At 42.9% G+C, this 14,122-nt stretch overlaps 1 protein-coding gene across 1 annotated transcript in view; it reads left to right on the plus strand.

Annotated features, from left to right (window-relative positions):
- The first annotated feature begins 1,138 nt into the window (after positions 1 to 1,138).
- The window catches only part of LOC138262454 (tRNA methyltransferase 10 homolog C-like), a 62,142-nt gene continuing 49,158 nt past the window's right edge, over positions 1,139 to 14,122 (plus strand). The window contains exons 1-2 of the mRNA XM_069212348.1: positions 1,139 to 1,160; positions 4,381 to 4,478. Of these exons, the coding sequence (XP_069068449.1) occupies positions 1,139 to 1,160; positions 4,381 to 4,478 (120 nt within the window). The remainder of the gene's footprint in view (positions 1,161 to 4,380; positions 4,479 to 14,122) is intronic.

Genomic DNA, 14,122 nt, shown 5'->3' on the forward strand with positions numbered 1-14,122 from the left:
GACAAATTTCACACAGTGCAGTATAACTTCACAATGTAATGCTTCAGCATAGGTGTGAATAACAAGCACCCCACAGACTACTGAAGTTAGGGACGTTAGTGTTTGTCTATGCAAATAGGCAAACAAAGTAGTTCAATGTTTCATCAGCTAAAGCCTCATCACATACACATACCATACCTACCAAATGACCATAGCCCATATCACTGATAGAGGTTTGTACTACTGTCCCCAGTCATGGAACCTTCCACTTACCATGGTCAGGTATCTGTAGGCATGCTGCTCACCTGTGTCAATCTTGACACACATGCACAGTGGCTTGCAATGAGGAATCACAGTGACTGCTACATATAAGTAAATTAGTATCATTATCAAACCAATGAGAAGGTTGAGGTGATAGAGTACACAGGATGACATGTGTCAGAGACACAAGACCACACATATGACACCATTGGACCCAGACAAAATGGCACACATGTCTATTGTGTGGAACAGTACACTACCCTCCCACTGTCCTGACAGTCTGGACATGGAACTCAGACACCACTTATATGATGCCATACAATACCTGGCTCTATCCATGTTCACTTCACATGTCAGACTTGCAAATCCCACATGCCTGTGACAGAATTCAGAAATGATCATATGAGGAGACGACCTTGTGAAGAAATCTGCAAAGAAAAAATGTAATACAAAAGGTAAAGGCAAGTAATTGTAATGAAGACCCATAAAGACATGCTCCAAACACAATAGTTACACTGAGTGTGTTGTGTGACAGACATTAACAAATGAGATCATCACGATAGTTGCAACTCCCTGTAAATGTTGCATGCACACCTGAGCTATGTACTGCTAACCACCTAATGAGCAGTTTGATGGTCATACAAAGACCCTTCACAAACATCTCTGAGTCCCCAAATACCCACTGAGTCAAGTAATTTACAGAACAATGTATACCTGCAGTCAGTTAAAGTACTGATGTATGAGATCTGCATGGCTGTTTCCACCTTCATCCTCATCACTGTCATCCTCACTTGGCGATTCCGCATTCTCACCCGCTGGAACTACTGGCTCCCCCTCATCTGGTATGTATGGGATCTGACGTCTCATGGCAAGGTTGTGCAGCATGCAGCAGGCAACAATGATTTCACACACTTTGGCAGGTGAGTACAGGAGCAAAATCTAGCCTTTCAGAGCCCAAAGGTCGGCTCCACAACACGCCTTGTCCTTCGTAGGCCTCATTGAAGCAAACATTCCCTGGCATGGTTGGGTACCTCACTGGTGTCAACAGCCAGGGACGGTTTGGGTAGCCAGAATCCCCTGTAAGGAACCATTACATGTGTGCAAACATATACAGGGAGTGCAGAATTATTAGGCAAATGAGTATTTTGACCACATCATCCTCTTTATGCATGTTGTCTTACTCCAAGCTGTATAGGCTCGAAAGCCTACTACCAATTAAGCATATTAGGTGATATGCATCTCTGTAATGAGAAGGGGTGTGGTCTAATGACATCAACACCCTATATCAGGTGTGCATAATTATTAGGCAACTTCCTTTCCTTTGGCAAAATGGGTCAAAAGAAGGACTTGACAGGCTCAGAAAAGTAAAAAATAGTGAGATATCTTGCAGAGGGATGCAGCACTCTTAAAATTGCAAAGCTTCTGAAGCGTGATCATCGAACAATCAAGCGTTTCATTCAAAATAGTCAACAGGGTTGCAAGAAGCGCGTGGAAAAACCAAGGCGCAAAATAACTGCCCATGAACTGAGAAAAGTCAAGCGTGCAGCTGCCACGATGCCACTTGCCACCAGTTTGGCCATATTTCAGAGCTGCAACATCACTGGAGTGCCCAAAAGCACAAGGTGTGCAATACTCAGAGACATGGCCAAGGTAAGAAAGGCTGAAAGACGACCACCACTGAACAAGACACACAAGCTGAAACGTCAAGACTGGGTCAAGAAATATCTCAAGACTGATTTTTCTAAGGTTTTATGGACTGATGAAATGAGAGTGAGTCTTGATGGGCCAGATGGATGGGCCCGTGGCTGGATTGGTAAAGGGCAGAGAGCTCCAGTCCGACTCAGACGCCAGCAAGGTGGAGGTGGAGTACTGGTTTGGGCTGGTATCATCAAAGATGAGCTTGTGGGGCCTTTTCGGGTTGAGGATGGAGTCAAGCTCAACTCCCAGTCCTACTGCCAGTTCCTGGAAGACACCTTCTTCAAGCAGTGGTACAGGAAGAAGTCTGCATCCTTCAAGAAAAACATGATTTTCATGCAGGGCAATGCTCCATCACACGCGTCCAAGTACTCCACAGCGTGGCTGGCAAGAAAGGGTATAAAAGAAGGAAATCTAATGACATGGCCTCCTTGTTCACCTGATCTGAACCCCATTGAGAACCTGTGGTCCATCATCAAATGTGAGATTTACAAGGAGGGAAAACAGTACACCTCTCTGAACAGTGTCTGGGAGGCTGTGGTTGCTGCTGCACGCAATGTTGATGGTGAACAGATCAAAACACTGACAGAATCCATGGATGGCAGGCTTTTGAGTGTCCTTGCAAAGAAAGGTGGCTATATTGGTCACTGATTTGTTTTTGTTTTGTTTTTGAATGTCAGAAATGTATATTTGTGAATGTTGAGATGTTATATTGGTTTCACTGGTAATAATAAATAATTGAAATGGGTATTTTTTTTTTTTTTGTTAAGTTGCCTAATAATTATGCACAGTAATAGTCACCTGCACACACAGATATCCCCCTAACATAGCTAAAACTAAAAACTACTTCCAAAAATATTCAGCTTTGATATTAATGAGTTTTTTGGGTTCATTGAGAACATGGTTGTTCAATAATAAAATTAATCCTCAAAAATACAACTTGCCTAATAATTCTGCACTCCCTGTATATTGGACATCCTTACATTTGGCAGTAGACATTAGATACTCACACTTATCTCCTATATGACTTACCAACCAGCCAGAACCTCTCTGTGTACAGTTGTGTCATCATCTGTGGGAGAATGTGATTCCACATGATGAAGGCGTCATAAACTGAACCTGGATACTTTGCTCATACTCGGGAAATGTAGAGGTCCGCCAAACAAACTACTTGGACATTTATGGAGTAGAATTTATTAATGTTCTGATATACCTATTCATTGCCTCCTGGGTGAACCAAGGCTACATGGGTACCATCAATGGTTTCCACCACATGCGGGATGTGTGCCAAAGAATAAAAATCTGCCCTCACATGTGCTAAATCCTCACGCTGTGGAAATTGGATGTAGCTATCCAGGTGTTTCAAAAGGGCTGAGAGGACATCCTTCAAGACCAAACTGAACAAAGGCTGCGACATCCCTGCAGTTAGGGCCATGGTATTTTGAAAGGAGCCTGTGGCCAGTAAGTGCATCACAGACATGCCTTGTACAATAGGTAGAAAGCTATTGGGATGACGAATGGCAGGCATCAGATCTAGCTCCAACTGACGACAGAGATCCATGATTGTCTGCCTATCCAGGCGGTTGATCTGGATGACATGTCGATCCTCCATGGTCTGCAGGTCTGCTAGTAGACAGTACATTAGAGGTTGTCTGACCCTTCTCATTCCAGGGTAACTAGTTGAAGGGGAATAAGGAGGTATGTCTAGCAGTCATTGTATCCATTGCAAGTGTGAAAATACATATGTCACACAAGATGCTTGGACATGCCATATCAAATAGTAAAAACTTGGTACACAGGACATACCTAGGGAATTAATGGCTTATTACTGCAAAGTCATCCCCTTTCCTCAATTGTGACTTGGGAATGGATATGCATGTCAATGAAAGTCTCAGTGATAATGACATTCTTACCATGTTTCATATATTATAGACACAAATACCATCTAACCAATTGCCATGAGGGTGCAGACTCTGCCACTAATAATACATTACTTACATTCCATAAATATTACAACACATATTTAAATTGGATTACAGTAACATGGCTGCTCATAGCCAGCACTGAAAACTATGGCGTAGATATGTTTCAGACACCATGACACATCTTAATTTTAACTTTCCTGACCATCTTAGGTTCTTAAAATGGCATTTGCCTGACCTACTGTACTGGACATCAGGAAATGTCCTAGGTCTACCAGCGGAAGTCGTCATGGTGGTAGGCAGATACTACCATGGTGGATATTACCATTGGAACACATAGCTGCCTTTGGCAGTCTTGGGACAATGGCGATGACCACCGGCAGTGACGGTCTCTTATGTGGCAGGCATGACCTCCATTTCATACTTCATCTCTCACTTGACTCCTGAAACTGCTGCCAGCAAGACCTCCACGACTTGAGCTGCTGTGTACTGCCTCTGGGAACAATCAAACCATGTCCTATAGGTGATACGGTCCCTGCCTTCTTACCTGAGGAGCTGGAGAAGCAGGTGAAGGAGATCCTACCCCTGTATAGACAGCTCTATGGTGCACCAGAGAAGCAGGTAAGTGCACCATGTGCACAAATACTTCATTAGCTCAAGGCTGATGGGCAATGTTTCAGATTGTGTCCTCAAAGTCTGTAGGGTCCCAAAGTTGGATAGAAAGGGATTAGTTCCTGGTCATGTATTTATGTGTGGTGACAGATTTTGAGTCCTGAGACATTGTGGGCAGTGTTTGATGTATGTTCCCTGACCCACCTTGTGACTGTTGCACAAGGGTAATAGTGTTGGTATATCAGACTCCTCCTGAAATACCATATTTGCATATGTGTCTGCTGTCTGGTCATATGTGATAACATGAAAGCTGGTGCTGGAGATGCATGTCGTCTGCCTGTGTCCACCTCACATCTGGCCTGACTGCATGTGCCTATCTATTAGTGGAGGGAATGTTCAAGACAGTCAGTGTTTGGCTAGATGTACTAACTAGTTAGTTACCCTGCCTGTTTAGTATGGAACATGTGGACATGACAACCTTTATTTTTCTATGTCATCCATGCAGGTCCACACCCATCAGAAGAAGGGAATCTGGCATGCCATCACCAAGAAAGTGCGAACCCTTGGGGTCCACAGCCAGCGGAGCAACTACTGTCATAAGAAGTGGGAGGATCTGAGATGCCGGGCCTGGAACACAGCAGAAGCACAGCTGGGGATCTCCTCCCAATGAGGATGGGGTGTCCATCGGATCATGACACCCTCTAATGGCCCACATTTTGGGATTGGACTACCCTGAGTTGGATGGGCATTTGAAGGAAGTGCAGCAGCCACAAGGGGGTAAGTACAGGCCTAAATTATGTTTGTCCCTTTACCAGGTGAATGAGTTAGGGAACAGCTCTCACAATGTGGTAAGTGCAAAGTGTCATAGATCTCCTGTGTACACATTGATGTACCATAGACATCTATAGCACTCAGGTGTGCACACACCTATGTATTTGGAGACATGTTACTCAAATATGTAGTCCCCTCATTGCAATAGCATTTTATGGTGCACATGTGACTGTGTCATTTGTGTACCATTACACTGCATTTCCTACAATGGTGATTGTACAAACACATAAAGAGGTCAATTCTCCCAATACCATGGTGGTACATTGTGTATGTCCTTGATTTTTGTCATCTGCAATGTCTCAAGATTCCTGTTCATGTGCAAACAGAGTCCTACATATTCTAATCAGCTCAAGTTTTCAAACGCTGTCTGATGAGTGACAGCAGCATGTGAGGCTGTGATATCCACCTGACATGTCACATGGCATACAAGGGTAACTCCTACACACCTGTTAGAAGGTTATCCCCCTTGGAAAGTGAGGGATGCACATGGACATATGTGGAATCTCATCAGAGTAGACAACATGCATTTTATATACCATTGAGTTGTTTCGACATTTCAATGGGCACACATACATTGGTATCAGAGGCTAGGATTTTTACTACCTTGCTAATGTTCTGTTAGTGGAAAGTGGCCCCACTGCTTTGTCCTAGGGCATACTGTACTAAGCAATTGAGTCCTGGCTGTTTAGGTTCCTAATGTAGGCAATGACACCTTCGTGATGCAGGTGTGAAAGTTCACATGCACGTTAGTTGTATTGTAAGTGTTTCTAGGTCTGTGTCTTGCATCATGGTAGATGTACCTGTTATGTTAGCAACAAGTGCTTTGGCTCTGAGAATCCTACACACACAGTTGTAAGGCTTGCCATGTCTGATATGTGTGTAGTGATGTTTCCCTTCAGTCAGTGGCCTATTGATGGACTAATTGCGTGATTAGGTAGGTCTAATTGTAATCTTTCTGCACAGTATATTAGTCCATATTTAAGGTACAGTCTGAGCTTACTTGGCCCTTACTTAACTGATGTAGTTTGTTTACAGAACACCAATGAGCTGGATGACTTGGTCCACATTGTAATTTCAATCTTTGATAAATCACTATTGGTGGATGTGTGTGTGTCATGTGTTCTGACTCCTTAACCAAAAATTAGGATGAATGGGAATTTGAGTTGTTACAGGATTCCATATATCCATGGTGTATGTTTGTAACTATGTGAAATGAAGAAGTTGTGGCTTGTCTACACTAGGCTTGCTTGCCTCTGCTTTACAATATTTGTCATAGCCTGGTATTTTACATCTTTGCAAAATATTCGTATGTGTTGAGTATTTGTTTTTGAATAGTGGTAAGCAAGTTGACATTCCTAAACTGTTGTTTGTTTGGTACTTGGCTATGTACTTGTGGATAGGGAACTTGCATCATGTGGCAAAGTCACCTTGTCATGGTATGGTCAGTGTGATTGGTCAACTTGATTCTTGGTATTATAGGTGTCAGTTAGCTTGCTTAGCTGGAGTATAACAATGTTTATATTGAATAACCCACTTCATATTATGTAGCGGCATGATGTTGGAACTTAACTGCCACTACCTGGGGGTGTTGGTGAACAGAATGTAATGAGACCTATGTTTACTGTATGGTGGAAGTGTTATCTTGTGACTGTGATGATCATACCTGACTTTCTGTTTTTCAGCATCAGCACCGCCAGGCAAAGGAGACGGGGCACAGCCAAGTGGGGAAGCTACTGGCCATGGGACCTCCATTTACTACACAACTGACAGAGAGGGACCCAGTGGCCCAGAGGGGGAAGGGATTGCCATGGGGTAGACCGGATCAACTACATCTTCTTCAGAAGATTCCACCAGTGGCCACTCCCTAGTGGTTGGGGACCCATCTGGGACCAGCCCAGTACCATCCCTGTCCCCCACACCACATTCAATCACTGCCCTCCCTATAGTTTCCCACCCAGTTGGCCATGCCCGCCCACCCAGGAGGGTGGGCTTCTCCTTTGCAGCAGATATCTCTGCCCCAGGACTTGTTAGCCTTGCTGCCCTCAGTGAGGAGTCTATAGACCTCCTGAGTTTAATCTCTGTGGGTCAGTTGACCATTGTGAATACCATCCACCGATTGGCAACTCAAATACAACGGAGCAATGTATTCCTGGAGGGCATTCACAGTGCATTGTCTGGCCTACAGAGACCTTTTCAGGCTTTGGCCTCCACACTGACAGCAGCCAGTAACCCCTTGTCTACTGTCCTTCCTCCACCTTCCTCTTCCCAATCCGATTCCCCACTTCCCCGACACAGTCCCCACTTCCCCGACACAGCCAAAGCACACAGAGAGGCATGCATCTACTTCATTATCCAAGGATAGCACAGACAAAAATAAGTCCCCCAAGACACACCACCAGCACACACATAGACAAGATCCACCTGCAGACACAGCAACAGTCCCAACCTGCCCTGACACCCCCACCAACCCCAGCATCACAGACACAACACACTTGCAGACACCACACCAACAATCACAGATTCATCCACCACACCTATCCTACCTGCAGACAGCACTCCAGCAAACCCTCAGACATCCACACCAGTTACCACACCTGCAGACACCACAACCACTGACATGCCTGCATGCAGCACATCCACTATACCTGCAGTCACCACCACAGCAGACAGCTACCCACCCACCACGGTATCCCCCATTACCTCTACCCCCCTCAGCCCAAGACACACAAACACCCTCACTCACCCACCCAACAGACACCTACCAGTCACAAGCATACCTCACACAAACACGCACTCTGGACATCCACACCTAAATGTCAAACAACCACATCCTCTCCCTCCACACCCAATCCCCCATCCCTGTGTGTCTAGAAAGAATTCCTTTCAGAGTTGGACCGTTTCCCTACTCCTCCCCCAAGACGCCCCTAAAAGGTCTGTTTTCCTCCCCAAGGACAATCCTTACACCTCCAAGGCCTCCTCTAGCCCTCCTACCAGCACCCATGACCCCCCCACCAAAAAAGGAGTCCACCCCTCCCAAAAAGGTCCAACCCCCTCCCAAGCTAAAACCTAAACCCCTCCTCCCAAGCCTAAGCCCACCCCCCCAGCCTAAGCCCAAACCTCCCTCCCTCATCTCCCCCCAAATCCCTGAGGTGCCTGTCTAACCCATTGATGCCCCTACCTGTGGAGGTTACTGGTCGTCAAGAGGGGTGCCATTTTAGTGCCTTTGGTGCTGTTTGTCATGGACAATGGACTGGCCTATGACTTCGCACAAACTTATTTTCATATTAATTATATATTATATAAAAAATATAATTAACCTGCTGTTGGATTTTTGGTTACATCTTTGTCCTGCATTTCCTTTCCTGGGTTTGAGTTTTTCCTGGCTGACACTGGTTATGTGCCAGTATATTGAAGTGTGTGTGCTGCTTACTTCCGGTATTGTGCGCAGTGCTTCCATCCCCCAGGGAAAGGATATGTTTTGTGTGATGGGTATGTACATAAAGCTGAAATGGTGTTGTGTTGTGTTAATGATGATATGTGTTTGTTGTAGTGCTGTGTGACTTTATGTGTAGACACTGTTTGAGTCTGCGTGTGTTGTGCATGGCATGATAGGTTTGGTGCACTGTGTGTGTGCTGTGTGTCGATTGCTAGGTTGTGTGATTGTGTAATTGTGTGTGTTCCATCTCAGATGGTTGTACATTCTGTTGTTTGGTTGTGAAGTCCCTTGCCAGTGTCGGACGTGAGTGTTTGACATGTGTTTACAGTTGTTCGGTTGTGGTGGTATTGTTACAAATTCGTATTTTGTATGTGTATTTTTAAGGCTGGGCCTGTGCTGTGTTGCATGCACAACTGTGTGTTCTTGACGTGTGGTGTATTTGTTGCTGTGTCTAAGTATATATGTCACTCTCCTGTGAGTATATCCCTCGCACCCTCTCCCTGTGGTATGTTATGTTTCAGTTCAACGTGATTCATTTTACAAACGTAACAGGTGAGTGTTGGTACTCACGGTTGTAGTTGTCCTCGTCGGTGGGGGTTTCATTGTCTTTCTGCTAGCAGGAGCAGCGGGATGACGTCTAGTTGTGGTTCCATGGCGGCTTTGAACGTGTATGGCTCCCTGGAGGTGAGCGTCCCTTTTTATACTGTTCTACCTGGTGTTCCCGGTGGTCTGACCTCGGCGGAAATGCTGGTGGTGTGCAATCTCATAATGAGTCCATCGGATACATGGTGTCTGCCAGACTGGTGGTTGCTCCATTCGTCCGCTGCGGTCTGACTGCACTAGAGGTGCTGGCTGTGCTTTGGAGATCTTTTCGGTGCACCACCGCCAAATTCATAATTTGGAAATCTTCTCCGCAAGGCTGTTTGCAGTCGGCCCGACAATATGGCAGACTTGGACCGCCAAACTCGTAATGAAACCGGTAGTGTTTGAATGTAAGGCAAATATCAGTAATATCAAACAAGAGATAAGGGGCCACATTACGACCCTGTCGGCGGTGTTCCGACAGCTATTATGACCGTGGCGCAATAGCCATGGCAATACCGCCGGCCCCTCCACTATACCACCAGGCTTTCGCCTGGTGGTCATAATCCCCAGGGCAGCGGTGCAAGCAGCGCTGCCCTGGGGATTATGAGTCCCCGACCGCCAGCCTGGCTACAGCAGTAAACACTGCTATGGAAAGGCTGGCAGTTAGGGGAACTCGGGGTGCCCTGGGGTCCCCTGCACTGCCCATGCACTTAGCATGGGCAGTGCAGGGGCCCCTAGGCACTGCCCCATCGCGCATTTCACTGCCCGAATTTTGGGCAGTGAAATGCGCAACGGGTGCTACTGCACCCACTGCACATCAGCATTGCCGCCAGCTCTATTACGAGCCGGCGTGACTTTTCCGCTGGGCCAGTGGACGGTAACACTGTTACCGTCTGTGGCCCAGCGGAAAAGTCGAAATAGGGAGCCAGAAATACCGCCAGCACTGGTGGTATTCTGGCGCCCGCAGCTTCGGTGGTCTTTACCAAAGAACTCCGAAGTTGTAATGAGGGCCAAAGTATTTTAAGGCTATATACCAACAAAAGGAACTATATACCAGGGTACTGCGGTTAAAATGCACTTTATGTTTTTATATTTTGTAAAATAACAAGGGAGGAAGAAGACGAAGAAAAGGGAAGAGGTAAAATAAAAGACAGAAATAGTTACATTATTTCACCTTGAATATAACAATTTGTTTGGACATTAAAATAAATCCATTCATAAATAATAAACAGAAATGAAAGAATAATACAATGCAACAAAATTCAACAGATTCATGGCGGTTGAAATGTAGCATTACTGTTCTTAACCTGAGAAGTTTTTACACAAATACATTGTATTCACTTAAGACCACAGCACCCCAGCAAAAGTATATAGAACATAATTGTCTTTGAAGAAAACAAAACGAAAATCTTCTCTCGTTGTAACCTCGTTGTTTATTCACATCAATGAAAGTCCTTTATGACTTTGTTCATTCACATAAGACCATTGGCAATAATTTTTTTCGTAGTCAATCCATACAGTAACAGCCCGTAGTCAATCCATACAATAACAACCAACACATGTTTTGTCATGAAGTGACTTTTTCAAGGCTGGGAAAATATGAATATATATGCTTACAGAAGAGCAAAGTTGAAATGTAAGGACATGACATAGCTCAACAAAGCACAGTTACCGAAAAAATATAAAAGGATGTCATCCACTGTGTAGAGGTCAGAAAGTGCCACATTCTCATTATTACAGATAAGATAGAAATACCGCCAGGGTGAGTCCCAAACATGAGTGATAAGACATACTCCTTGATGAACGTGCAGTAGGTGTGAATAAGTACAAAAAACCATAACCAGTATAAACAAAGACCCTATACCCGAGGAGATCTAACAAAAAAATATGGTCAAAATCAATGCTCAATCCTGTCAACTTACCAGAGAAGTCACTTTCATTGACGTGAATAAACCACGAGGTTACAACGAGAGAAGATTTTCGTTTTGTTTCCTTCAAAGACTGGTCCAAAACTACTGTATATTTGGAAAATGATCAATTATGTTCTATATACTTTTGCTGGAGTGCTGTGGTCTTAAGTAAGTACTTGCATGTTGAGTATTCCTGTGATACATACTGTTTTGTCTTGAGGTAGTAAAGCAATTCAACCACGTAGCACCACAACATACTTCCTTATCTCAATGATTAGACACTTATGGGAAGTACTTCCACGTTACTATTACAACCATTTCTATGTCTATCTTCACAAATACATTGTAATAGGTTTCCAATTTGCATCCTTTTGAAGACATTGATGAGTAGAAGTTGCGGATGCTCTACTAGGTCTGTGATGATGACAATATAAATTCCCCCATCCAGTGAATAGGAGTTTAAGAGCATCTTTCCACTTGGAGGTGATAGTTTGAAATGCTAAAGCAATAAAGAAAGTCTACAAATTTACCCAGTTTTTGCTTACCATTCCAGACATGAGAAGAACTTCCCAAAAACATATTGAATCTCAAAAGGAAAGATAATGGAACAAATTGCTGAAATTAAACTACATATGTTCATCCAGAAAGATTTAATGACTAGGCAATGGAAAAACATATTTATAAATGTGCCAGGTGTTGTTTACACCTCCAGCATCTGTTTCATACATTAGAATAATATTTGCAGACAGATGTTGGTGCTGAAAACAATATATGTTAAAAACAATACAAAGTCTGTGTAGTACTGGCATTGCATGAGATAAGGTGAATTTTTATCCACATTGAGTTCCAAATTTAAAAAAAAAATATATGATTACGTTCTAATTTCCATACCTGTTCTAACTTCAATTTAGGACAATCTGGAAGTGTATAGTGAAGATATTTGTATGTATCTGAGGCTTTAGTTGATGCAGAGATTTTAAATGATTCCATGTGTGAGGGAGAAATAGGATGAGGTTCCTGTGTTAAAGTGGATGAATTCTATATGGTAGTCTGTCTTAATAGATCATACTTAATAGTGGCTTTTGTAGAGAGATCAAATTTAAATTGAACTTCGGAAGAGGAAAGGAGATGCGTACCCCAAAATAGCTATTTAACCTGAATTATTTCTTTAGCTACCCAATGCAATCAGAAAGTTGTATGATTTGACAGTTTAATGTTTTTTATTATGCCATAATGAAGAGTCCAAAAAAGCCTCCAATGGCGCTAAGGAATGGGTATTTTAACGATATAGAGTATTTTATAATGAGAGAAGTGAAAGCTCGAAGCATGAGAAAAGTGAGTCAGATATCGAAAAAAAGGTGAATCATGGAATTCTCAACTTTTTGGCCATAAAGTTGAAGGAGCTTCTATCTCTCCATGTAAGTGATGTAAAAGTTCTTTAATAGTAAATGAGAAGTGGTATTGTAAAAAATTAGGGACATTTACCCCCTCCCACCTCTTTTGGTTTACTCAAGGATGATAATGAGATACATCCTTTCTGACCATTCCACAAACCTTTTAACACGGAGCTGTTGAGAAATTTGAAAAATTTAAATGGAAGCTTTACTGTCAGCATAAATAAATAAAAATGAATGATTGGCAGCATCATCATTTTAATTGTATCTAATGTTCCTCACCAGGAAAGGTATAAAGGAGACCATTTTTCTGACATTTGTATAATTCTCTGATAGGAATCTTCTAGGTTTATCTGAATAGTCTTACCAAGGGACAAAGAATATTTGATCACCAGTCATTTAATATGATTGGAATTCCATAACCTGACAGGTTAGAATATGTGATTAAGAGTTCTGCAAAGGCGGGTATAGAAGGCTGCAGATATGGGACATGAGGGACTGTTAATTTATTTCAGTTTCCTTATATTTAAACCCATGAAATAAGGGGGAGTGGCAAATACTATGGAGAAATGGTTCCAGGGACAGAATAAAGAGTAAATGTGAAAGTGGGCAACCTTGTTGGGTACCTTGAAACAGGAGAAATATGTAGATTGAATACCATTAACAATAATTGAGGTTGATGGGAAAGAGTATAAAAAACTAATATATTTAAAAAGTGTAGGGCCAAAGCCATACCATTTTAGAGCGCGCATCATGAATTGCCAGTTCGCCTGGTGAAATGCCTTTTCAGCATCTAGCCTTATAGCAGCCATAGGTATATTACTTTGGAATGCAAGATATAGAATATCTAGAAAAGTTCTGGAGTTGTCCGTCATGTACCTTCCTTTAACAAACCCACTCTGTTCTAGATCCACTAGATCCGGGATGAATTGATTAAGTCTGAGAGCTACATTTTTGCAAAAATGTTGCTGTCTAAATTTATAAGCGATATAGGCCTATAATTTGCATAAGAGGATAGGTCCTTATTTTTTGGAATTAGACAAAGCATTGCTTCCAAAAAAGTGCTGCAAGCTTTGTTATTGGAAAAAAATGGTATAGAGAGAGTAAAAGGATGTGAGAAAATTGTGAATAAAATTCAACAGTGAATACATCTGGGCTTGGGGCCTTGTCCTTGGGTAATTTGTTAAGGGCTACTGTGAAATGGATAAATCCTTATCAAGAGAGGAAAGATCTTGAACGCGATGAGAGCGTGGTAGAATAGAATTAAAAAAATAATTGAGGGAGTGTTCTGTGGGAAATTATTCAGGTGTGTCTATATATTTTGATAGAATTCTGTAAACATTTCAGAATGTCAGCATCCCTAAAATGTTTAGTTCTATTTTCATCCCTAATACTGAAAATGTTAGATTTCTGAGATTTAACCTTGAGGTAACTGACTAATAATTTCCCTGCTCTATTGCGTCCTCCATAGTACTTGGCATTCATTTTCAATAATAT

Source organism: Pleurodeles waltl, chromosome 10 (genome assembly GCF_031143425.1).
Source record: "Pleurodeles waltl isolate 20211129_DDA chromosome 10, aPleWal1.hap1.20221129, whole genome shotgun sequence".
Lineage (NCBI taxonomy): Eukaryota > Metazoa > Chordata > Amphibia > Caudata > Salamandridae > Pleurodeles > Pleurodeles waltl.